At 38.4% G+C, this 25,661-nt stretch overlaps 6 protein-coding genes across 6 annotated transcripts; 4 read left to right on the forward strand and 2 right to left on the reverse strand.

Moving 5' to 3' along the window:
* Positions 1-430: 430 nt before the first annotated feature.
* Positions 431-1,639, forward strand: LOC103928346 (histone H2AX). The gene is made up of 2 exons (XM_009337377.3): positions 431-818; positions 1,274-1,639. The coding sequence occupies exons 1-2, from the start codon at positions 615-617 to the stop codon at positions 1,493-1,495; spliced, it is 426 nt and encodes a 141-aa protein (XP_009335652.1). The 5' UTR covers positions 431-614; the 3' UTR covers positions 1,496-1,639.
* A 921-nt stretch (positions 1,640-2,560) lies between these two features.
* On the forward strand, positions 2,561-4,856 carry LOC103928348. Its single transcript, XM_009337378.3, has 7 exons — positions 2,561-2,883; positions 3,056-3,274; positions 3,490-3,576; positions 3,732-3,878; positions 4,139-4,165; positions 4,251-4,346; positions 4,448-4,856. The coding sequence occupies exons 1-7, from the start codon at positions 2,650-2,652 to the stop codon at positions 4,646-4,648; spliced, it is 1,011 nt and encodes a 336-aa protein (XP_009335653.2). The 5' UTR covers positions 2,561-2,649; the 3' UTR covers positions 4,649-4,856.
* Positions 4,857-6,562: 1,706 nt separating this feature from the next.
* Positions 6,563-10,751, forward strand: LOC103928351 (probable protein S-acyltransferase 17). Its single transcript, XM_009337383.3, has 10 exons — positions 6,563-6,858; positions 6,940-7,033; positions 7,709-7,803; positions 7,877-8,044; positions 8,173-8,245; positions 8,354-8,406; positions 8,856-8,947; positions 9,063-9,115; positions 9,739-9,864; positions 10,089-10,751. The coding sequence occupies exons 1-10, from the start codon at positions 6,710-6,712 to the stop codon at positions 10,365-10,367; spliced, it is 1,182 nt and encodes a 393-aa protein (XP_009335658.2). The 5' UTR covers positions 6,563-6,709; the 3' UTR covers positions 10,368-10,751.
* Positions 10,752-10,949: 198 nt separating this feature from the next.
* Positions 10,950-13,928, forward strand: LOC103928350 (cyclin-L1-1-like). Its single transcript, XM_009337380.3, has 7 exons — positions 10,950-11,138; positions 11,251-11,423; positions 11,531-11,612; positions 12,024-12,164; positions 12,385-12,554; positions 12,753-13,023; positions 13,291-13,928. The coding sequence occupies exons 2-7, from the start codon at positions 11,272-11,274 to the stop codon at positions 13,813-13,815; spliced, it is 1,341 nt and encodes a 446-aa protein (XP_009335655.2). The 5' UTR covers positions 10,950-11,138; positions 11,251-11,271; the 3' UTR covers positions 13,816-13,928.
* A 709-nt stretch (positions 13,929-14,637) lies between these two features.
* On the reverse strand, positions 14,638-20,043 carry LOC103934046. Its single transcript, XM_048577112.1, has 5 exons — positions 19,918-20,043; positions 19,722-19,762; positions 16,058-17,208; positions 15,860-15,976; positions 14,638-15,748 (listed from the first exon to the last, which is right to left on the reverse strand). Exons 3-5 carry the CDS (start codon positions 17,159-17,161, stop codon positions 14,819-14,821), a joined length of 2,151 nt encoding a protein of 716 aa, XP_048433069.1. The 5' UTR covers positions 17,162-17,208; positions 19,722-19,762; positions 19,918-20,043; the 3' UTR covers positions 14,638-14,818.
* Positions 20,044-24,005: 3,962 nt separating this feature from the next.
* LOC103934017 lies at positions 24,006-25,533 on the reverse strand. Its single transcript, XM_009343719.3, has 3 exons — positions 25,436-25,533; positions 24,823-24,996; positions 24,006-24,564 (listed from the first exon to the last, which is right to left on the reverse strand). Exons 2-3 carry the CDS (start codon positions 24,931-24,933, stop codon positions 24,112-24,114), a joined length of 564 nt encoding a protein of 187 aa, XP_009341994.1. The 5' UTR covers positions 24,934-24,996; positions 25,436-25,533; the 3' UTR covers positions 24,006-24,111.
* Between the last annotated feature and the right edge of the window lie 128 nt (positions 25,534-25,661).

The following is a 25,661-nucleotide window of genomic DNA, read 5'->3' on the forward strand; positions in this document are numbered from 1 at the left end:
AATAACAAACACCAATTAAGCATTGACAAGTTGTTTTGAAAATTTTGATGAAACGTGAGAGAAAATGTTAGCGTGATCAATTGGTTATTTATGGGTTCTTTTTTGGAAATACTTTTATTTAGTGTTTCTTCCAAAAAACAATACTTAAAGTTCTTTTATAATCCAAAATTAATTTCATCAAAAATAGTTTTAATCATTTTAAAAGTATTTCCAAATGAATCATATTAGTTCAAAGAAAAACAGGGCCTAATAAAGTTTTAAGGACCAAATCGACAGTATGCAAAACTTAGGTAGGGCAGGGGGGGGAATATGGCAAAATACACCCGCGAAAGAAAAAGCCCGCGAAAGGAGAAAGCCTTAGCGGTGGAAGAACAAATATTTCTTTCCCGCGAATTTCCACACTGGGTGCCTTGCTGGCGATCCGTGCGCCTACCCTCTCGCCCAATCAGATCACACCGTCGCGTCCTATAATTCCCTATCCCCACTCACATTTCATTTTCACAAGCACTCCTCTGTCTCGCGCATACTTCTCTGTCGCCAAAGATTCGATCTTTTTCTAGGGTTAGGGTTTCTCCGTTCCCAATTTCTGTGATTCCGTCGCCGATTCTCGGAAAATGAGTGCGAAAGAAGGAGCGTCGACCAAGGGAGGCAGAGGCAAGCCGAAGGCCTCGAAGTCTGTGTCGAGGTCGCATAAGGCCGGTCTTCAATTTCCTGTGGGTAGGATCGCCCGGTTCCTCAAGTCTGGAAAGTACGCCGAGCGTGTCGGTGCCGGCGCGCCTGTGTATCTCTCCGCCGTGCTCGAATACCTCGCCGCTGAGGTTAGTTTGTGTTTGATTTATGTGGGTTTTTGTGTTTTTAGTTTTATGTGTCTGCGAATGAGTAATTTGGTTTTTAAGTTTGATTTTGTTTTGTAATTTGATGAAATTTCATGTTTTTGGGATTTGGGTCGATCTAGTTATGGGTTTAATTTTCTGGGTTTAATCCAATTTCTGGATACGAATCGGTATAGTGTTGTGTTTTAGGATTTGAAATGTGTTTAATTAGTAATACTTGTCAAATTAGCTCGTTATTGGGGTTTTGATTCGTTTGAGTTTGATTGGGATTGTTTCTCTTGATTTTTAATCGGATTTTTCAATGCCAATTTCATTTTATTTTTTTGTTATCAGGGTCTTGATTCGCTGGAGTTGGTTGGTTAAGATTTTCACGGTATTTGGCATTGTTTTCTTGAACTTTATGGTTTTGATCTGATTTTTTAGTGTGAAATTTTGTTTAGGTGTTGGAGCTTGCTGGAAATGCTGCGAGGGACAACAAGAAGAACCGCATTGTACCAAGGCACATCCAGCTTGCGGTTCGGAACGACGAGGAGCTGAGCAAGCTGTTGGGGGCAGTGACCATTGCTAATGGAGGAGTGTTGCCAAATATCCACCAAACCCTCTTGCCTAAGAAGGTCGGAAAAGGCAAGGGCGATATCGGATCCGCCTCTCAGGAGTTTTAGCTCTCTCTTTTGCGGTGTAGCGACGTTGATTAGTCACCGCAGTTGTATAATATCATGGTTTTCGTTTTGCTGTTTTTAGTCGACCTTGTGATGTTTAGTGCTTGTAATTTCTATGATATAATGAAATGGTTATGTTAATCTTTTGATTAAAAGAAAATTAATGAAAATGATTTGAAAATTTTAAGTTTTAACGATAAAAACAAAATAAAAAGTAAAGTGAATAATATCACAATTAATTTTTTAATGTAAAAATACGATTTTTTGTTAAAGTAAATAATATTGAAATTTTTTTGTTAAAGTTCTCTTTGATCAATTGAATCCACATTAGTTTCTTTGATCACTTTTAAGATTTGTATGAAATACTTCAAAATATAATTTAAAATATTTTTGGAATTGATTTTTTTCTAAAAATTTAAGTAGATATTAAAAATACAATTAAGATAGTGTTTTTTTTTCCAAAAAATATTTAAAATGTTTTTTTAATTTAAAATCAATTTCACTACAAGAGTTTTAATTATTTTAAAATCATTTTTAGACGAGTTTTGAGTTCAAGGTGTTGCCTTGGTGTTTTGCTTATATATTCATCCCTAGTTTAAATATAAATCCAACCTCTTGATATAATATAAATGTGATATAAAAAATATGATAAATTTATTATTAAATATAATTATGATAAATAAGAATACTATAAATTAAAAATTTATAAATACACAGTTTACAACTCAATATTTTCATTATTCTATAAATTAAAAATTAAGTTTACTTTGTGCCAAAGTTGAGGATATGTTGATGTATATATGACTACATTATGTCATGTGATTTTAGGCATTCACACAGAGATGTATTCTTGGTGATTCCTAATATTTCTCACGTAATAAGTGCGACATTCACATGAAGATATATCAAACACTCGAGATTTCACTCAGATCTCGACTCTTTGACATATTGAATAAAATACAAGCAAACATTATAAATTGATCCATGCCTATGAACTAGGAACTGCAATAATTATCAACTAAAACCACAATATTTTTCAGATTTATTAGGAAGATAACATGGATTATCCATTTTGTGTGGCTCAAAAGAGTTGAAACAAGTTGTAAGAAATAGCCCTTATTTTCATTGGTTCAGAGGCTTTTATGCATTTTCTTTAGATGGGTACTGTGATGCACGTTCACTATGCAGGCTCATCATGTAAACCCCGACTGAGTCTGAGATTTCCCAGTTTTAGAGTCATATGTTCATCAGAGCTTAGCGTGTCGAGGCGACAAGTTTTGAAGCAAGTGGATGAGGAGTTGGGCAAGGGAGATGAGAGAGCAGCCCTCTCACTTGTTAAAGATTTGCAGGGCAAGCCCGGTGGCCTCAGATGCTTTGGTGCTGCTAGGCAGGTTTTTCCAAACTCACACTCCGTTTAGTCAGTTTTGTATTCTTTAACTCGAAAGAAGTGCTTCCAGAAAGCGTTTGTGAGCAGAAGTGCTTTCTAGAGCGCATTTCCGAAAGGGACCGTGCCTTAATGCTGCGTTGCAGCAATAGGAAAATGAATGGAATTTCATTGTGCAGGTACCCCAAAGGCTTTACACCTTGGATGAGCTGAAGCTGAATAAAATAGAAGCGTCGTCTCTTTTATCCCCGGTGGATACTACTCTCGGTTCCATAGAAAGAAACCTGCAGATCGCTGCTGTGGTAGGAGGTGTTTCAGCATGGAATGTGTTCGGGTTTAGTCCGCAACAGATTTTCTATCTTTCTTTAGGGTTGTTGTTTCTGTGGACTCTGGACGCGGTAACTTCCTTACACTTGCCTGAGAACATGTCTTCAGAATCAATGCCATTGAAAATCTTGAACTGTTAATTGAGGGGCTGACAACAATCTTCGAGATAGTAAAATCCGCCAAAGCGGTTTCTCGCTTGAAATCATTTGTAGCCCTTGACATTTCATCAGTTTTTGCTTAGTTACAAACATTCATTGACTTGCATTGTGTCATCAATTTGTCCTAGATATCTTTCAATGGAGGACTTGGTAGCTTGGCTATTGATACAATTGGTCACACCTTTAGTCAGAAATACCGAAACAGGGTCACTCAAGTAAGATCTCTCCCGTGCCCTCTTCGTATATCTTCTTTTGGTGTACATATATATCTTCGTAGACAAATATTTCCCTCTGAAAAACTTGTATTTCCTGTGGGAATATCATCATTCATCATGAATTGTTCATCTGAAAGAGAAAAAAAATATTGCAGCACGAAGCAGGCCATTTTCTAATTGCGTACTTGGTTGGCATCCTTCCAAAGGGATATACACTATCCAGTTTGGAGGCTTTGAAGAAGGAAGGATCTCTCAATGTTCAAGCAGGGACCGCTTTTGTGGATTTTGAGTTCGTCGAAGAGGTATATTTCTTTCGTACATTACTCTGCATTATCATACTCTTTTCTGTTTCTGCCATTGTTTTCATTCACCGAATGGGGTTCGTTCTGTTGATTGTTTTCTTTCCGAATCCATTTGTCTATGCAAAGCTTCATTGATATCCCAAAATCGATAAAAAAAAGTACAATGTTCGTACAGATCAAATTCCAAGTTACTCATAACTTCTAATGTCATGCTTTGGTTATTGTCCTTGATTTATAGCAGTTCCCACTCCATGTTGCAGGTTAATGCAGGGAAAGTATCAGCCACTGTATGTCACTACCATTTTTCTCTAAAAATTTTAATTCTCCGTTATTTCGAAGTGAGAAACGTTCATGAATTGTGCATCTTATTAGACGCTGAACAAATTTGCGTGCGTAGCGCTAGCTGGTGTTGCTTCCGAGTATCTCTTATATGGATACGCCGAGGGCGGGCTTGCTGATATCAACCAGGTTTAGACCTGACCTTGTTACATGGTTGCCTGTAGCGCAAGTAAAAAGAAGGACGCAATGCAAGAAGTTTACTAACCGAATGTGTTTGCTTGTCGAAACAGTTGGATTCGTTGTTCCGAAGCTTAGGCTTCACGCAGAAGAAAACCGATTCCCAAGTGAGATGGTCTGTGCTGAACACCGTCCTAATTCTGCGCCGCCATGAAGGAGCACGAGCGAAACTTGCAGAGGCGATGGCAGAAGGAAAATCTGTAGGGGCTTGCATTGATGTCATAGAGGATACCATAGGCAATGCGGACATCTAGCTGATGCAGCCGGGTTGCTGTTGATGCTCGGAAAAACTCAAGCTTTGATCTTTGCACTTCTTTTTCTTTCTTTCATTTATTTTGGATGTGAAAAAAACACTAGGGAAAAGAGAGGCAGTAAGATCATGTGCAATGGTGTGAGATAAAGCTTAAAAATTTAAGTCAGAAACTTTTACGACATAATTCAAAAATAACTTTTCTCCTTTAATGGTTATGGCTTGAAATTTTAGCATTATTAAAAATAGTTTTAGTGTATTTATTTTTGTTCAAAAAAAAATTATGTAGGTTATCCAAACTTGGATGAAAAATGTATGGTTATTTTTATTAACACTCCACATATTGTTGAATAAACCCCACATAAAAATTTATTATTAAATGACTTATATTTCTATTAATTAATAAAACCCTCTTTGTCAACCAAAAGAAGATGAAGACAATTTAGTCTTCTATCACACAAAAAAATGATGGGCAATAATGTAATTTCACAGGTGTAAATTTTACTGTTTTTTATTGAAGCCTCACTTACAGGTAATGTTAAAATACCTCTAATATTTAAAAAAAAAACCAAAAACAAAAAACAAAAACCTTCCACTCCCCCAACTCTCTCTCTCTCTCTCTCTCATTTTCTAAAAAAATATGCTCATACTCACAAAGTGTGCAGGCAAATGCTAGTATCTATTTTCTGAATACATCCCAAATTATTTTCATATTTTTATCTTCAAGCTCTCAAAGTCACTCCTATCATCCAGTGTAGAACAAAACTTTAACAACCACCAAACAAGATGATTATAGATGAATACACACACACATGTGAAATCTAAAATCCCTAATTGATAGAAATGAATGAAGTTTATTAAAACTAACCCCGCAAAATGGACAAAAATATTTGTAGTTAATTGAATAGAGAAACCCTAAAATTCTTAATTGAAAGAAACGCCAAAACGGAATAATTGAAAATTGAAAAAAGAGTATAAGAAAAATTTTCGATTCGTACTTGATTCAAGTTTCTTAATAGATGATAAACCATTTGAGAAACCCCTTAACTCGACATATCTCAAAAGTCCAACAATTCCAGATTAGAGGAAAAAGTGGGGTCCTCAAAGATGCACAAAGAAAGAAGCAAGATGATACTAATGGAGTTTGGTCAAACTTTTTCTTCATAAACCCTAAACCCTAAACCATTGATTTGAATGTGAGGCACTTCCTCTTTACACCTCATAGAAATTTCTACCCATGATCATTGGACAATACTCGTTTTTGAAAATGGTGGCGAAGATGAACTTGTGAGACGAACATAGGATTTTGATTTGGATTTTAAGTAGAGATTGTGAGGTAATGTAGAAAGTGTGGGGTGTGAGAATAGTATTGGAAAGTACGTGGAGTGTATTAAGATATATTTTAGTTTAAAAAGTAAATATGACGTGTATAAAGTATCTGAGGTGTAATAAAAAACATGAGGTGAAAATAAAACAACCCAAAATGTATGTTTATATTTTTTTTTAACATAAATTTGTTTTCCACCGCTCAAAAAGAGAAAATAAATAAGATTTTGATCTTACATATCCTCTCCTAGGATAAAACTCACATTTACATATTCTAGAAATGTAAAACTAATGTAAATTGTATAGATACCCTAATCATTTTTATGGAACTTTAACGAAAAGCTTCCGGTACTGTTTATTTTATCGAAAAACCATATTTTTACACTAAAAAAATCAATCATGGTACTATTAATTTTACCATTTATTTTATTCTTATTGTTAAAATTCAAAGTTTTAAAACCGTTTTCATTAGTTTTCCTCTCTACGAATGTTTTTTGTTTTTCGTTTTTGTTCTGTTTTTTATTTTTTATTTTTTATTTTTTATAAATTTACCAAATTGTCCTTTTTCGTTTTGCTTTGTTGAAGTCGTTTTTGCAGTTGACGCATTCTTGGTAAAGACGCGCGCAGTCTGCAACTGCAAGTCCTGAAATCAACCGGCCTCCTTATTCATCTCTCTCGGTCAGACAGAGAGTCAGAGGAGTGAGAAACAGTACAGAAGGAAGAGAGAGAGTGAGAGAGAATGGAGGTACAGTGGATTCTGGTGTGCCATGGTTTAATCACACTGCTCGTTCTAGTCTCCTTCCTCTGCGGCCAATGGCCCATCTTCGACGGCACCCCCATACAACGCATCAACCACTTCCTCACCTTCGGCGCCTACGATTACTTCCAGTTCAGCACCCTCTCTCTCTCTCTCCATCTCTCTCTCTCTCTCTCTCTCTCTAAGATTTAATTTTTGATCTTTCTGTGCAGACGGTTTGTTGGGTTTGTGTTTGGAGCCAGGGGTACTAATGCCATAGCCTCCGTGGAATATTTCTGCTGTGATCGACCCAATCCAATCTTACAGGTTCCTTCTTTTTTCCCAGAAACAGAATTGTCTTCGTGTTGTTTTTGTGATTGGAATTTGGAAATTTGGAAATTTTGGGTTCTGGTTGGTTGACTTTGTTCATAAAGTTGTAAATTTTTGTGGGTTTTCTTGAGAATTGGATCTGTGGGTTCAATTATGGTTCATTCGGGCTTACGGTGGTGCTGCTTTTGGTTAAATATCAACTCAGTTTTATTGGATGACCCATCGAAAGGTTTTGTTTTTCGTGTTATGTATGTGCATTTGCAATGGAATTTTCGTGCGATTTGGTAGTGCATTTTGTTAAATTGCTGGTTTTTTTCTTGCTTAGAGTAAGTAGGAAAGGAGAAATCTATGGGGAGGAGGCAAATTGTGAGGAAATGTGGTAAGAATATTTGAGGAATTTGAGGATGGAGGATCTGATGCTCCCAAGTAACGGTATTTCAAGTTAGAGATGTATGAATGTGCTTAAAGTTGGTAAATTTGAAAGAATCATTAGGAATTGCTCAATGGTCAGTCACTAGGATCTAGGTGGTTAAATGCTGCAATAGAAGAAGAAAAACTAGGTGTAACGTATGAGTGCCTTCGATTTCTAAACTGAGTAATGTAGAAGCTAGGAAATCTTTTTCTCTCTGTCTTTGATTCGGGAGTAATCTTTAGCTTTCTGCTTCATTGCAGTTCATGTATCTTGCAATAGTAGGAGGAGCCTATTACTTAGTTGCAACTTCTTCCTTCAGTTACATTCCTGGCTATTATATTAGTGAAATTCACAGGTACGCGCCAAAGATTAAGTTTAGGTAAAGTCTTCTTAGTACAGGATCCTCTAAGCAAGTTTATATATTTCAGGTATGCAAGCTTGTGGGCTGTTGGCTTTGGTGTTCTGCTCTTTCTCTTAGCTAGCTTTTCTGATCCAGGAACAATAAAGGCTGATAATGTTTCTCTGTATCTCTCTGCTTATCCCTATGATAATATTATATATTCTGAGAAACAATGTTCAACATGCAAAATTCCAAAGTGAGTTCTCACCCTCAATGGCTTATTTGAATCCTTCCATGGTTTTTGGTTTATTTATTTTATGTGATCTCTGTTTCTTCCTTTTCTTAATTTCCCTTTTTTCTTGTCCTTCGTCTTCTGTGGTTCAGACCTGCTAGGTCAAAGCATTGCAGCGTTTGTGATCGATGTGTTGCCCGTTTTGATCATCATTGTGGATGGATGGTCTGAAACGCTCTTAACTATTCTTCTTTTTTCTTCCATTCCCTCCTTCATATTTGGACATTCCATTTGTTGCTTATTGTAAATTTGACACCACTGTTTTGATTACAGAATAATTGTATAGGTGAGAGAAACACCCAGTACTTCTTAGCTTTTCTTTTGTGGTGAGTTCTTCTGTCTGATGCAGCAAGTGAATGCTTATTTGTGTTATTTGGCCTTTTGTTTTATCCACCGCCTATGCTTCCCAATTAATTGATTATACATGTTGATAGGGATTTTGTTGGGTAGCAATTGTTTTATGGTTTGATAAAGTGCTTACTGATAATCGAGGTTATCATCTAGAATCTCGGTTGAAATTTAGCAATCCAATCTTGGCGTATCATGTTGAAATGAATAAAGATAAAAAGAAAAAACTTTTAGAACTTAAGGTCTATGAGGTTTTAGGGCATGTAATTTTCCATTTCGCTCTTGAAATTCACAGCAAATTACACTGGAGAAACTCCAAGCCACTGTCTTAAATGCTCAATCAATTTTAACTTTATTATAGCTGTGAGGTTATATGTTGTATTCGTTTATTTGTGTGTTTGTTATCATTTATCTAGTGCTTTTTCAGGCACACTTTACTTTGCATATATGGAACAGTGGCCATTGGGTTAATTCTTGCTGGACAAGTTAAAGAATACAAAGTTATTGAAATTCTAACTGGTAAGTTGATTTGGTAAATTGACGACTTTCACACGAAGCCTCCTACTTGATGATAGTGTTGCATCTGAAGTTCTGAACCTAACTGGCGTTCCTTTCCCTTATTTTTTCAATGCAGCTTATTATGGTGTAGATAATTCTTTTCGCGGTTTAACACCACATGTTGTGCAGGTAAGTTGATTTGTTTTGTTTTGGTGATTGAGATGGGCAATAGCTTCCAATGATACTGTGCTTGTTATCTTTTCAGTTGACAAAATAATTGTCAAAAGTTCAATACTTTTTGTGCATTCTTGTTCTTTGCACATTTCAAAAACATTTCCATAAGCATGCATTAGTGAAAAAACTTGTACACTGTTCATCGTTAAGCTGACTTAGGGGTGTACTATCCACACACCCCTTTTTACTTCTCACACACCTCTTGTTGATTTATGTCCCTTGATCTTCTTTAATTCATCCGATCCAACGGCCGAAAATTAAAAAGTTATGTGAAAAGTAAAAAGGGGTGTGTGAATATCACACCCCGCTGACTTATTGCAGTTCTGGCGATCCCTTGTTAAGCTGACTTATTGCATTATTGTGTTTCTGAATACGAAAGAGCCTGTCTCTACATGGAGATGAGGCTGCTTGTTCTTTGAATTCGTAGAAAAGGCCTAGTCAGACTTCACCGTCCATTTACTTTCCATGATGTCTCCAATTATGAACTGTAGCTTTGAGTGTCACTCATTGCATTGACCATTGTTTCGGCTTTTCCGTGTTGTTGATTTGCTTAATTTTGTTTTTCTGATATGTTACAGTGGTTGTTGGGGGACTACAACACTCAAATACTTCTTATGGTGTTTCTTGCAATAGTTGCACTGCTATTGGCAGGTTTCTTTGGTTACCATGCAAAACTTTGTCTCACAAACACTACCACTAATGAGGTCTATTTCTCTCTCCGACTTTGTTCAATAATTTAATTTGTTAATGTCTTGGTAAAGTTCCAAAGAAGGGAAGGATAGAGGTAATACTTAATCAGGCGGGGATAGTTCGTTAGGCTTCATCGCTGCAACAGAAGAACTACCTGGGGAATAGAAGGCTTTAAAGAGCGTGACTTCTTTCATTGCTGAAACAGTGGAACTTATCGTGTTTACTTCTTTTGAAACAGACTTATAAGTGGCAAGACTACATGAGCTGGCAGAAGAAGCTAAATGAAGCAAGGGCGAGTTCTGTGGCACTCAAAGCAAGTATCAGTGGGATAAGTAGTGAACGAAAACCTCCAGAGAGTAAATGGAGAGCCATGTTCCGAAGATCCCCACTCGAAGATGCAGAGGTTGTGGTTCAGAATAACATTTACGATAAAGGATTCTTCCAGAATATTCTCGAGGTCATTGTTCCCCTCTCGAGCAGACTGCATTCGTCTAGAACCAAATCAAAGTCTGGCTAAGAAAGACTACTGGCCTGTCAATGTTGCATGCTTGCCTCTCGTTTCCTCCACCAACTGAACAGCTTCATAGCCCGCTCTCGCAAAACTTGTCGTGCTTAGATGGCCAGCATCAGTGAGAGACGGGGGGCCTTGTGCTGTGCGGATCTAACACGATCGGATGTGTAACATTATTGATTCTTGCAGATGCCTATGGGCTATGGCTGAATGTTTGTGGTTGGCAGTTCATTCAACGATTAGGATAATCGATTTGTGTTCAATCTGTAATGTTATCATTTAGCTTAGGGGATTATGGTTGTATAAAAGCCAGATCTGTTCTCTATTACTTTCTGTAAGACGATACATTTTACTCACTTATCAACAGAAGAATGAAGTAGTTTATCTTTCTATCTGTATTGCTATGTTATCTGGTATTTAGTTCTCCCGTCGAGAGAATCTGATGTGTAATATCACGTGATGAGAGAAATACACATCTGATAACTCTTCGTATAAAATCGAAAATAGTTAACAATCTCCGTTTACATAAAACCGAGAATAGCCAAGAATCTCCGTTTGCGCTCCCGAGTCACGCTTGCTACATAGAAAAAGCTTGTATTTTTGTAGCTGCTAAAAAAACAACCCCAAAAAAACAGGGAGCTGAACCTAAAACAGTTAATTTCGCCCCCAAAACTCACTGACTTGGTACGTCGTCGTATAATCGCCATTGGAGTATCTCAGAGCCCCTTTCTTCTTCGTCTCAATGCTTCTCTTTGATTAACTTCTTGTGAACCAAAGTTTAAATCTCGTCCCTTCAATTACCAATTTGTCTCTGTAAATTTTGAAATTTTCAGATTTTTTTCTTCTTCTTTCAGATTTAATCGAATTTTTAAAATTTAATTTTGTGCAGAAGCTTGTTAGGGTTTCTACGATGATATACACGGCGATAGACACCTTCTACCTGACCGACGAGCAGCTACAGAATTCGCCGTCGAGAAAGGACGGGATAGATGAAGCCACGGAGACCACGCTCAGAATCTACGGCTGTGATTTGATCCAAGAAAGTGGAATTTTGCTCAAATTGTATGGTGTTTCCATTTTTTTTTTGTTTAAATTCGTAGAATTTATGATTCTTCTTTAATTTGAGGGGAAATTACTAAATTTGTTTTGCTTAATTTGATCACTTGCAGACCTCAAGCTGTAATGGCGACTGGTCAGGTTCTGTTTCACCGCTTCTATTGCAAGAAGTCCTTTGCACGCTTCAATGTCAAGGTATTTGCTTTATCTGTGCATTCGCTTCATAGATTTATTGCGATTACTCGAAGCACACGCCGCGAGTTAGAGGTTTCACGCTGCTTATATGTTTGATTTGCTTGTATATTTGTGTTAACAGATGTTCTGTCTAAAACCTGTGTTCCGAACTTGAGAGCATTGAATGGTTACCTTCAACATTTTTCCTTGTAGTGTTTGTGCTGTGTTGTGGTGATGAAAATGTACCTCATATGATGGTGTACAGTGTTCTTCTTTTTGGTTTTTCGACAAGTAGTAGACATATTTATTAGGAAAAAAGACGTCCCTGTGGCCGTAGTAGGTTAAATGGTCCAATCTCTTATTTCATAAGCGAAATATCAGCACTCTTGCACTAATGGTTTTGTTTTCATGTGGCATGATGTTTTGTTGCAGAAAGTTGCTGCTAGCTGTGTGTGGCTTGCATCGAAACTGGAGGAGTGCCCGAAGAAAGCCAGACAGGTGATCATTGTTTTCCACAGGATGGAATCTAGGAGGGAGAACCTACCCATTGAGCATTTGGACCCATTTTCAAAGGTTAGAGCTCATATATGCTATATTTGTATAGAATTATAGTTATCGTATTACAATCATTGTTTTTCATTATCATCCTTTAGAACCTAACGGATCAAATCTATTGTCTCCCTCTTTGGTGCGCGTAAGTGAATGGTTTCATTTCTTTTATTATCATTGCACTGATGGAGTTCATTGTAAAGCGTATCAAAGTTTCCATGTTTTTATCTTTTTGTTTTTTCAGAAATATTCGGACTTGAAGATGGAGTTGAGTAGAACAGAAAGGCATATTTTGAAAGAGATGGGTTTCATCTGTCATGTTGAACATCCTCATAAGTTCATATCAAATTACCTTGCCACTTTGGAAACACCTCCGGAATTAACACAAGAAGCCTGGAATCTAGCAAATGACAGGTACTTCTTTCAACACACGCCAATTACTTATTTACTTTCCTGGTACTTGGCTTTCCATTTGACTTTGAGTCCTTCGAACTTTATATTGGTGTTTATGTATTGAAAATTATCTGTTTACCTGGTATATGTGTGCATGTAATGTTGAAGATTTCAATGTGCTATATTGTTGGTTAAATTCTCACAAATTTTTTACTGCAGTTTGCGGACGACATTGTGTGTTCGATTCAAGAGCGAGGTTGTTGCTTGTGGTGTGGTTTATGCTGCTGCTCGGAGATTTCAAGTACCACTTCCTGAAAATCCGCCATGGTGGAAGGCATTTGATGCTGAGAAATCAGGGGTTGACGTGGTTTGTAGGGTTCTGGCTCATTTGTACAGCCTTCCTAAAGCAAAGTACATACCGGTCTGTAAAGAGGGTGACTCTTTTACATTTTCCAACAAGTCGTGGATTTCGTCTCAGCCAGTTACAAAGGTAATTCTGACTCCTTTTTTCTTATAATTTTTTCCCCTCCCCATTATGATTTACTTAGAGCCAGCAGCTTATCGTATCTTGATATTTCAAGGGCTACTGTTTCTCCCTAGGAAGGTTCATTAGATACGTACAATCACCTGCTTATCGGTGGTTTAACAGCAGCACTGCTGGCTGCAAAGTGGGAGCAAGATTAGCAACTGTAGGATATGAAGAGGATGGAAATTACGTACTTAGTATGGATTTTTATTTCTCAATGCTATTTTGTAGGAAGTTTCGAAGAATGCTGCCGAAGCTACTGACGATGCCTCTAATTCAAAGGATGCAACAGCAGTCAATCCTGAATCTGGTGGATCAAAGGGTGTCTTGGTCAAGCTACCCGTTGACAAGCTGAAGGACTCTAAAGAGAGTGGTGATGAGTCCAAGAGCATGGCTGTTGAGGGAGAGGCAAGAGAAGATGTCAATATGAAATCCAAGTCTGAACGCCGCATGGAATCAAGCGGTGATAAAAGCAAGGACAGAGAAAGGGACAGGTTGAGAGACAGGGACAGGGACAGAAAAAGGGTCCGGGATCGTGATAGGGGCAGGGATTCTGACCGGGAACGAGATCGAGAGGAGGCCGAGAGGGATAAAAACAGGGATCGAAGTCATCGTTCAAGGGATAGAGCAAAAGATTCAGGGGGGCATTCAGATAAATCAAGGCACCACTCGTCACGAGATCGTGATCATCACAGTTCCTCGTATGCTTCCCGGGAGAAGGATCGTGATCGCCATAGACATCATTCGTATGCTTGAACTAATCGTCAGGACGCCTCTCCTTTTCCCTTAAACGCAACGGAACTCAATGTACTTTGGCTGTGTTTTGCTAATTTGGCAGATGTAATAGTGTATTAGAATTGTTACTGTAAGAACTAAATATACTGTAAGAACTAAGTAGAATTATATTTTGATACGATGTGCAATGCGAAATCTTCATTCTCTTGTTGAATGGTTGAATTACTTGTGATATCCTCGCATCCTTCTTTGTTGAAAACCCGAGTCATATTTTAAGCGTTGTGATTTTCGTACTCATATTTTCAACTTCAGCTGCTTTTCACTCTCCGACCTCGTTTGGTATACAGGATTGGATTCAGACGTGTTTAAGACGTAAGGCCTGTGGTACCTGAACTGCTCGAACCGGCCTTCCTCAGCTCGGTTCAAAGCCGCCCATCTCTGAGTGCAACCCAACACGAATATCCGAGTCCAAGGGATATCGTGTTTGTACGAGGGACTAACGTACGGGATCCAACCCGTACCTTCATCTTCTTCAACGGAATGATTTCCTTAATGTCGTTTCGTTTCGTGACGTTCTGATTGCTATCTCGAGGGAAAGCGGAGACAGCAACACAGCCACCACCAGAGTTGGTATAACAACTTGAAACCATCTCTCTAAGAAGAGTAAAGTCCACAATGCAAGTAGATCTTACATCTAACAAAGAGACGTTTAGATGTATTCTACAAAATGTGATCGCCCTAGCATTTTCTGGTACGGAAATCATACCATTTTATCGAACAGAGTAAGCTACACTACATAAACTACACATACCAAGGCAATAACTAGCAGAGTCTTCTATCAAAGACAGCAACCTTTAGCAGTACCATTTAACAGAAACAACTAAAAAGTTCAAGACTCCCTATTTTTGATCCGAAAGTTTAAATATTTGACACAGAGTTTTATTTTTCTGGTTGGTTTTTTTGTTAAGAAAAAAAATTTGAAGAAAAGAAACGCCCTGCATAGACAGGGATGCAAAAACTCCATTTAGCGGTAGGTATATGACGGACCTGCAAAAGCATAACGAGATGAAACTGGTGCATGCACAGGATCTGGGTTGGTCGCCTGGTAGGTTTCTCTCTGGTTATAACCTAATGAAGCAGCAGCAGCAGCAGCATCATGTCTCGAGTACAATGATAATCTCTCTACACGACGATCAGGCTCTCTGCTATACACAGGATCAGTCTCAATCAGGTAACTGTCTCTTGGTCCGTAGCTGGTTTCTTTCCTTTGCACAGGATCAGCCTCAATTAGGTAGTTTTCTCCCCTTCCACCAACGGAATAAGATCCTGACAGAACATCCTCTCTCCTATAGGGTGCCAGGTATGGGTCTGACATTGAAGAACCATAATAGGAACGATAATACGGCTCCCTTGCATATGCATCCACGGCAGTAGCAGAAGTTGCAGGTGGCAACTCGTGTCTAGCACCAAGAGTATGAGTATCATTCAAGTAGAGACGATCGGAATGAACATTTTCTCGATGTGCGGGAACAGCATCTCTGTAAATGAAGTTTGTCTGTCTTAGAAGATGCTCTCCTTCATGCTCCCTATGGCGAGATTCTACAGCTGGAGTAATTGGATGAGAAGTCACATTTCTCCTGTCTCCCTGAAGACCATAAGCTCGATATTCCTTTTCAGTTAGGTACAAATCATGAGAAGTTTCCTCTCTCCTTGCAGGTACCACCTCTCGGTGTGCAACATGCTGGTCCCTTTCATGAGCTAACACCGGGTAACTCCTTGCATCAGCATGGGCATAAGGATCTCTAGTACGTGCATCCCTGTGTGAAAGCGGCCGTGATTCTCTCACCCCCTCATGAACTCCCCGATCCCGTGCTTTTGTTTCCAGCGGGGAACGGGGGGCTAGAACTGATGAATGCACTTGAGCTGGTCGGAAAAGTGCCGTGAGCCTCCTGACCTGAAATGAATATATTGGATACAACTCCGCAAAAATGTAATGAAACGACGGCACTTCAGTCCAGGAAAGGAAAAAAATAGCAATTAATAAGAGGAGAGCAGTTTATCTCACTTGTCGAACCGTAAGTTCAGTTTTGAACTTGTTTTTCCCATCATAGTTTTCCTTTATTGCCTTCTTGAAAACACTCTCAGGTAGGGGAAGACAATCTTTCTCCACATTGAACCGCACCTGAAATTTGCAAGTCATCAGCACAAAAATCTGGTTAACTATAAAAAAGCAAACAAGGAGGTGGATCTAAGAGAATGTGACCTGAGCAGGGAAGGCCCCACCAAAAGCTTTTGGCTCAAGTCTTAAGCCTCCACGAGAGGATGCTTTGTAAACCCCATACAAAAACTTAAGATCGAAATCATAGAGAAAAAGCTTCAACCCAGGTTTGATACCTAAAACGACATCTTTTTTACCCATTGTAACACCCATGATACGGTAGTGGAAACAGTCTGGCTTTGTCTTTCCACTGCACATGAAGATCAAACCACCAAGTTTTTCTCTCTTATAATCACGTTTTTCACTGTTCTTTTCACTCTTGACACTCTTGTCTGACTCGCGTCGTTTTTCTGTACTCTGTTTTTGTTGGCTCTTTTCAGATTCGTCAAAATTTTCTGGATTCTTCTGAGCCTGATGGCTCTTCTCCGTAGCCTCTTCTTTCAAGATATTCTGTTGGTTCTGTTTACTTAAACTCAGCTTCTTGCCATCTTCTTCTCTTGTTTTGCTACTCTCGTTGTTACCCCTATTCCTTTTCCTTTTCCTCCCATTAGCTTGTGAAGTACCTGTACCTTTGCTAGTTTTCAAACTGTTTTGAACAAGAGTTTTCTTCACGATTTTAGCTTTTCCCTTCAATGATCTTGGGATCCTCTTTCCAGAACTGGATGCTCCAGCAGAAGAGGCAGTTTTCTTTTCAGATAAATCAGGCTTCTTAGACGCTTCCTCAGGAGAAGACATTTTCTTTTCAGCAGACTCAGGTCCACCGAACACTTTAGCAGAAGAAGAGATCTTTAGTTCAGATGAATCTGGGGTGTTGGAGGTTTCTGCAGGTGAGGGGACTTGTTCTGATGGCTCTGGATTATCCAACACTTCTGCAGGTAGACTGATCACTTCGGCAGAAGAGGGGATCTTCAGTTCAGATGACTCTGGTGTGTTGGATGTTTCCGCAGGAGAGTGGATTTGTTCAGAGGACTCTGGATTATTCAACGCTTCGGCAGAAGAGGCGATCTTCAGTTCAGATGACTTCAGTGGGTTGGATGTTTCTGCAGGAGAGAGGGTTTGATCAGATGACTCTGAATTATTCAATGCTTCTGCAGGACTCTCTATTTCCTTCCTGTTATCTGTTTCCACATAGTTATCATCTAGTTCCATAGTATATCCATATACTAAACAATCGGGTTTACAAAGCCAAACGAATCCTGCAAACAATTTGGTAATGAAGTGATTCTTTTGTTTTCTATTAAAAACAGAAGAACACAGGAACCACATATCCAGTCCAGAAGAGGAGTCAATCGAATGTGAGAAAGAAAAGGAAAGAAAAACAGTGTGAAAAGGAAAGAAAATGAATGTAAAAGCAACAGAAACAAAAATTAATGGAATGAGTGCAAAAGCACCTTCCATGTTTCATCTTGTTTTGGAGCACTGAAATTTTTTTTTTTGAAGGCAATAAAATAAATCCTTTGGGATGCTAAATGGAACGGTATCATCGTCATTCCAAGAGAATTGTTCAAACTCAAAATCCTCTTTAACATTTCAGTGCATAATACAGAATAGGTTTCTAATGGCATGCCATTGTCTTATATCAGTCAGTTTCAATACTGAAAAATCACCAACCCTAGAAGCACGGATCTTAGAAGGAGAAAAGACGGATGGTCCTTTATGTTTAAAGTATGACAGGTGGTCTATGCACATAAGCTCTGCCTATAGAGATAAAAACCCTTCCTCTGTATGCACAACGAATAAAACAAAACTAAAAACAACATTGAAGTTGTCAAACAAACAGATATACCTCTGTGTACACGTGTGTGTGTGTGTGTGTACCCCTATATATGTACATAAATATACATTGCAGTGGCCATTTGGTATATGCATGCATGATCAGTATGCGTGTATGACGTTGTGCATATGGTAAGAACAATAACTTCCACACCTTTAGGTGGATGTCACATCCCCCATTTTATTCAACAAAGAGCATACCTCTAGTGTGAAAACTACAATGTTGTCGTAATTTCACTAGAAACATGAGAAACACAAATCTCTTTCTCCACGAAACCCTTCCAATCCACCAGTTTCTCTTCCCTCTGCTTCGCTAAGCCATCAAATTACAGTTATACAATTTTCTTTTCATTCCTCAAAGACTCAAACATTTGAAAATTATGAAGCTTGAGTACACCCCTAAAGACAAATAATTATACTTCTTTTTCAATATGTAGGCTTATTCCCAGGTAACCATGAACAACACCACCATATCCTATGCAAGAGAAGCCCAATTACCCAAAGTGTCAAGAAATCTTAGTTGCACTTCGCACAAGCCATTTCAATTGAGATGTAAGCGCCAATAAAGTTTGTATCACTACCACTGGACTATTCATATTTTCAAATTTACCTAAGCTCCACTGTACTATATGTATTTGCAAACAAAATCACATTATATTCGATGGCACAGGAAGTGGGAACAGTCAGACTAACTCAAGAAGCCGCTCTGCTACAACTATATCAAAGCCACTTAAACTAAATAGTGACAGATATAATAAAATAGAAGACTCTAGACAAACAACGGTTGAAAATTTAGTAGGTTCACTACCTTAATCTAATGAAAATTCTTTGTCACAATTGATCACATAAATAAATTTCTAGTAAAAATCATGACAATGGCTTGACTATTAAGTTCGTGACCATTTTACCATACTTGTTGGCTGAACAGAAACATGCTGCACGTGCAAAGTTTGTACATGCGAATAATATCACAGTTCATTCTAAGGAATCTGCTCCGTTAGCTGAGCTACTCAATTAAACGGAATTGAATGATTAATAAAAATCAAGACAACGGTTTGAGTATTTAAGTTTTTTCCACACAGGAGGCTCAGCATTATCATGCAAATGCCACGCATGCACTTTCGGTACATCTAGCAGCATCAGGACCAATAAATTTCATTTGCACACTTTCTTTTCCTGTTCTCTCCTAGTGCCGTTGTTACTGAGATTTATGCTATTCCTTAAGGTGACACAAAATAGCCGTTGAAAATCTGAGGTACTCGATAGTCTACTACTTTGGAAAAAGAATCCAAAACAAAAGTGAGCGCGCGTTTGTTCGTTATTACCGGTAATAAAGTTACTCCCGCCATAACCACTCTAAGCACAAAATATAATCACATCTAAAGCCTTAGGTACCACAAAACCTCATGTTTCCATGGCAATGCCAAGACTTTCATTTGATCAAACCGCACTTGTGGTGATGATTCTGATGAATGAAGGATATGCCCCGAAAGAATGAAGCCCAGATGCATATTTTAACAACAACAAAAAATAAAAAGAGAATCTTTACTGTCCCCTCAAGCGAAACCAATCATTTGTTCAAAACCCAGTTTTGATCATGCAAGTGTATTGCAAAAAAGAAATCCAACAACCAATTGAATTAAATTTAAAATCGACCCGACTCGTGCAAAATTGCAAGCAATCAAGCTTTACTTCTGAACAAACAATTTAACACCCCCATCTATCTGTCTAATTGTCTGCCCGGAGAAGAAATAGAAGCATAAAATACAAAATCACACAATTTTCTAAAACTCAGATCTCATAAAATTTTAATTCAGCACAATTACAATACCAGGATCAAATTCAGCATATTTTTTTCACAGTCCGAGCTTGCAAACACATGCATTCAAACTTAAATTCAAACAATGAAAATTCAATACGTTTTTCGTTTCCTTACCTTTCCCACCAACCAAACAGAAGCCAAGAGAATCTGAAAACCTAGAACCACAAGAAAATTTCTAATCAGCGAGAAACCGGTTCTGGTTTTAGAGAGAGAGAGAGAGAGAGGTTTATATAGTTAGAGAGAGAGAGAGAGAAAGAGTGTGAGAGAGAGTGTGAGAGAGAGAGAGAGAGGAGAGAGCGAGAGAGGATACCTTCAAGAGAAACCAGAGACTGAGGGAGAATCCGACGAACGTTCCACGGGAAGGAGAGAGTACCTGGAAAGAGAGAAAATTAAATTAAGGACGATTTGCTCTTTCTTTTTCCAGCCTAAAATTTGCAAATGACCAAACTGGCCTCCTTTTATAACTCTTTTGTTTTTTACTTTTGGCCTTCTTTTTTAAGGGCATCAAAAGTGAAAAAAAAAAAAACCAAACCATAAATCCAACATTAAACAAAAATAAAATTAAGCTACATAAAGAGAGGAGAAAAAAACATATATGGTTAGATGCTTATAGAAAAAATAAAATAAAAAAAATAATGTGGTCTGAATGTTTAAGTCGACGTTAAAAAAGTTTTCAGATAATAAAATATGTTTGAAATATTTAATTATAATTCATTCGTCTGTTGAAACGAGGTCGTGTTATGCGCGTAATGATCAAATGTTGCTTAAGATGGCATGCACGAGGCGCTTTAGTAACCTAGTTTTTTGTCCATATATCGACCCTTACTTATAACGACATTATTTTTGCGTAATGATAACACAAGTGATACGTCGAGATAGTGGTACAAAGTACAGATATTAATCTATTATCTTAGTGGTTATACATGTGTTGAAACTTAAATAAATCTTTAACATTACATCGGAGTGACACTGAAAATTAAAAACCTAGCTAATTCCCATTTTGATTTTCCTTTTTTCTTATTCTCATATTTTGGAGTTCACTATGGAAATTTGAATTTTTTGTGTGTTATTTGCAAAATATAAGAAAGCCACATTGCATTCTATATACGTACCTTAAAATTTATCGGCATTTCCTTTGATGATTTCTTTCCTAATTTTTGGATATTATCCTATCCAACTCATATCCTGTTGTTTTTGTTTTCCAATCCATGTGGCAGCCATTCAGCATGGTTGTTGTACTATCTGTTTTTACAACCTACGTGGGCATTCAGCATGGTTGTTGTAATGAAAGTTGCCAATTGACTTTGGCTTGGTTTGGTACTGAGGTGATTATACAAAAAAGCTGGTATCAAAAAAAGTTTGGAGTTGTTTTTGTGTTTGGTAAACATTCAGGTTCAGCTTTTTTTCACAGTTTTGGGTGAAAAAGGCCAAAAACAAGAAGCTGCAAAACCCAGTTTTGAAAAACCGGCTTTTTTTCACATCTATTTTACATAAAAGTTTACCAAACACTATAATACTGTTTTTTTTTGTTTTTTCAAAAGCACTTTTATAAAAAAAGTTTAGGGTAAAATATAAAAAACTACCTCAACTATTGGTGTCATGACACTTTCATACCTCATCTTTTAAAATTGACAATGTCATACCTCATCTTACGAATTTGTGCCAATGTTATACCTTCCGTTAGCCTGCCGTTAATTTATCAGTTAAATGCTGACGTGGCTTAAACCAGGGCCCACTTCCTATTAAAAAAATAAAAAAAATCATTTAATATTTTTAAATATTAAAATAATAAAAAAAAAGTTGAAACAAAAAAAAAATCAAAAAAATCAAAACCTTCCCATCCACCCCCTCCCCCCTTCTCTCTCTCTCTCTCTCTCCATCTTCTTCTTCGCTGCGTGATTCAACCAAAAAAATAAAAATTTGCCCCAACCCGCCGAAGAAGAAGAAGAAGAAGAAAAAAAAAAACCCCAACCCAGTTCGTCTCTCTCCCCAAAAAAAAAAACAAACCCAGTTCTCCCCATCCACCCCTCCCCCCTTCTCTCTCTCTTTCCATCTTCTTCTTCGCTGCGTGATTCAACCAAAAAAAAAAAATTTGCCCCAACCCGCCGAAGAAGAAAAAAAAAAAAAAACCCCAACCCAGTTCGTCCCTCTCCCCAAAAAAAAAAACAAGTTCTCTCCCCCCCCCCCCAAACAAATCCAACACCCTGCCAAACCAGAAAGCAAAAGAAGGAGGAGGAGGAAGAAGAAGAAGAAGAAGAAAAAAAAAAAAAACCCAGATCCCGTTTGCCGATTCCGCGAGGGGTGGGTGCGAGGTTGGGTGGGTGTAAGGATGGGTGCGGGGGGGATGGGGGAGAAGAAAGAAGGACGCGGGGGGGGAGGGTGGGAAGGGATAAAGTTTTTTTTTTTTTTTTCTTTCTTCTTTTGTTTTCTGGGTTGCAGGCTTGCAGCAGGGGGTGGGGGGGGGGGGGATGGGGGAGAAGAAAGAAGGATGCCGGGGGGGGGGGGAGCAGGGTGGGAAGGGATAAAGGTTTGTTTTTTTTTTTTTTTTTTTTTTTTTTTTTTTCCAAAAGAGAAAAAAAACCCCAAAGAAGAAGAAGAAGAAGAAGAAGAAGATTTTTTTTTTTTTTTCCAGAAGAAAAAAAAAAACCCCCGAAGAAGAAGAAGAAAAAAAACCCCAACCCAGTTCGTCCCTCTCCCCAAAAAAAAAAACAAACCCAGTTCTCCCCCCCCCCCCAAACAAATCCAACACCCTGCCAAACCAGAAAGCAAAAGAAGGAGGAGGAGGAAGAAGAAGAAGAAAAAAAACCCAGATCCCGTTCGCCGATTCCGCGAGGGGTGGGTGCGAGGTTGGGTGGGTGCGGAGGGTGGATGCGAGGGGAAGACGAACTGAGATTTTTTTTTTTTTTCCTGGGTTGCAGGTAAGGGCTCGGGTGGGGGGGGGGGGATGGGGGAGAAGAAAGAAGGACGCGGGGGGGGGGGGGGAGGGTGGGAAGGGATAAAGTTTTTTTTTCTTCTTCTTCTTTTGTTTTCTGGGTTGCAGGCTTGCAGCAGGGGGTGGGGGGGGGGGGGGGGGATGGGGGAGAAGAAAGAAGGATGCCGGGGGGAAAGAAGGATGTCGGGGGAGGGGGGGGGGAGCAGGGTGGGAAGGGATGAAGGTTTGTTTTTTTTTTTTTTTTTTTTTCTCTCTTCTTCATTTGTTTTCTGGGTTGGAGTTTCGCAGGGGAGGGATGGAGGGAGGGAAAGAGTTGTTTCGTTTTTTTTTTTTTTTTTTAAACTTTTTTTATTATTTTAATATTTAAAAAATATGAAATAATTTTTTTTTTAGTTTTTAATAGTATTTTATTAATTTTTTTAATAGAAAGTGGGTCCTGAATCATGCCATGTCAGCATTTAACTAAGAAATTCACGCCAAGCTAACGGAAGGTATAACATTGGCACAAATTCGTAAGATGAGGTATGACATTGTCAATTTTAAAAGATGAGGTATGAAAGTGTCGGAACACCAATAGTTAAGGTAGTTTTTTGTACTTTCCAAACACTCTGTTGTTTTATTTCACAGCTGCTTATTCTCACAGCACAGCAGAAGCAGTTTTTTTTCAAAGCACAGCAATACCAAACTAGCCCTTTACTTAACCCTATTTTTTCCCTAATTTTTTTTTTTTTGGTCAAATTTTTCCATAAGTTTCATTTATAGAAAATGTTAGCGTCAGTTGTGTACGCATAAAAATTTTATTTTGGCCATTCTTGCTTTATCAGGGCTGGCAAGATCAGCCTAGGCTCCTAGCGACTTTGCTGATCAACCTTAGACAGTATAGGTGCTTAAGACCATCTCCAAAAAAGATGCCAAATCCTAGGTGGAATGCTAACTAATCGCTTTTGACAGTAAATATTGCTCCAACCGAACAATCTTTTAGCTGACCTAGAATGGCAGCAAGACCTCTAGTGTCAATTTTGACGCTGCCTTCATTTCTATTTTATTTATTTTGTAATTGGTGAGGCACATAATTCACTACAAGATAAAGCTTTAAAAATTATTTTATTGTTTATTTTATTTTAAAGTGGGCCCTATATGTTAGTAAAATAATAACTAATATACTTGTTAGAATATAAAGAAATTTGACATCATGCTTCAAAATGCCACATCAGCCATCAATTAAGAATTTGACAGAAAAAACTGACATACCCATTGGAGATGCTTTAAAAGACGTAGAACGGGCGACGCCACATGAACCATAATGCCAATGTAGTGGTGACCTCATTCGACATAAGTTACTCTCCTATAGAAGGGGAAGGACACACATACAGTGAGGTGTTGTTTCAGACTTATCACACTTTCCACACGTTCTTGACGAAACAATTGCCAATTCATCATATAAATGGAGAGCAGAAAAAAGCTAATTTGCAGTAATTGGCAAAGATGCTTTATAGTCACAAATAAGAGTTTACATACAAACCTCCCAAATTCTCCAAAGAAAATCAAATTCAAAGAAAAATAAAACCTAATTCAGTCAAGATAAACTTTAACATCAATCCCATTATCAATGAGGGATTGAACAACTGCTCTAATCTTCCCTTCAAACTTGTCCCTGTCCCGGGGAGTATAAGCAGCAGTGTAGACATCGGCTTCTCTTGCCCTATCGGCTAAAATTTGGCCAACTGCCAAACAGGCAGGTATGTCACAACGCGACTTGAGTACAGCTTTAATGTCTTTGGAGTTGGTACCGGCAGTTGCAACCTGCTTGGTTGTGACCCTGTGGGTGATTGAGGCTGACACAAACCTCTTTGAGATGAACACATCCAGTGTAAATGGTTCAATGTAGGCTATGGTGCGCTGTTTAAATGATATATGCTTTGTTGGATTTTTGGACTTCTTCTCCTTCTGGTAAGTGTATGGCCGGCTATTGTCATCATCGAGGAAATCCTCTACCCCGAAAAAACTTCTCGGTGCACAATGAACCTGTAAATTGCACAATCAGATGGCAGTTGATATCACCAGAAAAATTCTACTGGAAAGAAATAAGATGGCTAGCAGATCTTCATGGCATCATCCAAGCACAAAAAAAAGTTCAAACCTTGTTCAAGCATAGATCTTTATTAACTTTCTTAGGTCTTTCTCAGAGAAAATCATTGGTTTGAAACTAACGCAAGGCTTTGTGACGTCAAATTCAAGAATATAACGCAAATGGGTGCTCGGAAATTGGGATTTCGAATGTACCTGTCCATTGTGAACATCACTCGTGGGCACATACAAGCAAGGCATGGCTCTGTTTCCTCCATACACAAAAACCCCTTTATTCCACACCTTCCCAAAGACTTGCTTCAACATTTTCCCTTTCCACTCACACACAAGACACCTTGATGTAGAGTGGTCCTACTCGTACCTAATCAGCTGAAAACAAAAATCAAACAACAGTAAAGAACGATACTTTGAACACCTCACTTCTCTGAAGCATTTCATCGAACAAGTGACAGGCAAAACAAAAAAGAAATAGAAACGGAAGCGATTCTGCTTCCAAATTCGTTCCCTTTTTGGGAAGCTAATGGAGCCCTAGAAACTGAGGTCCTTAGGTTCAAAGAAAAACGTAGCTAAATTACGATTCTACCCAATCACAGAGACAAAGACACTGCTGAAAGAGAAGTGGAAACAAAACCAATTACTGGAAATTGTGAAACAATTGATACAAGTATTATTGTTCATCAGAATCTTCAAGTTTTCAGAGACCCCATTTCACATGAGCATTTCATCGAACATGTAAGGTGCACTATGCGAAATACCCAATTTTTAACAAAAAAATGATACAGAGAGAGAGAGAGAGAGAGAGAGAGACCTGGATATGGGAGAGAGGAGCCGCCGTCGGCGTGTGGAAAGAAATGGCGTCGTACAGGGAGATTTTCAGCGGGAGAAAATCGTACAAACTATGTCCCGGCGGTGGAAAGACTCGAAGAAACGGAAGAAAAGAGGGCAGCGGCACACTTCTGGTTTCGTGCTTTTTGTTGGGTGACTTTAAACCTGATTTATGCTGATAATTATCTTTAAGTAGATCACAATGGGCA

Source organism: the organism of the source record quoted next, unplaced genomic scaffold, assembly GCF_019419815.1.
Source record: "Pyrus x bretschneideri cultivar Hongxiangsu unplaced genomic scaffold, Pyrus_bretschneideri_v1 Contig11, whole genome shotgun sequence".
In the NCBI taxonomy this organism is placed as follows: Eukaryota; Viridiplantae; Streptophyta; class Magnoliopsida; order Rosales; family Rosaceae; genus Pyrus; species Pyrus x bretschneideri.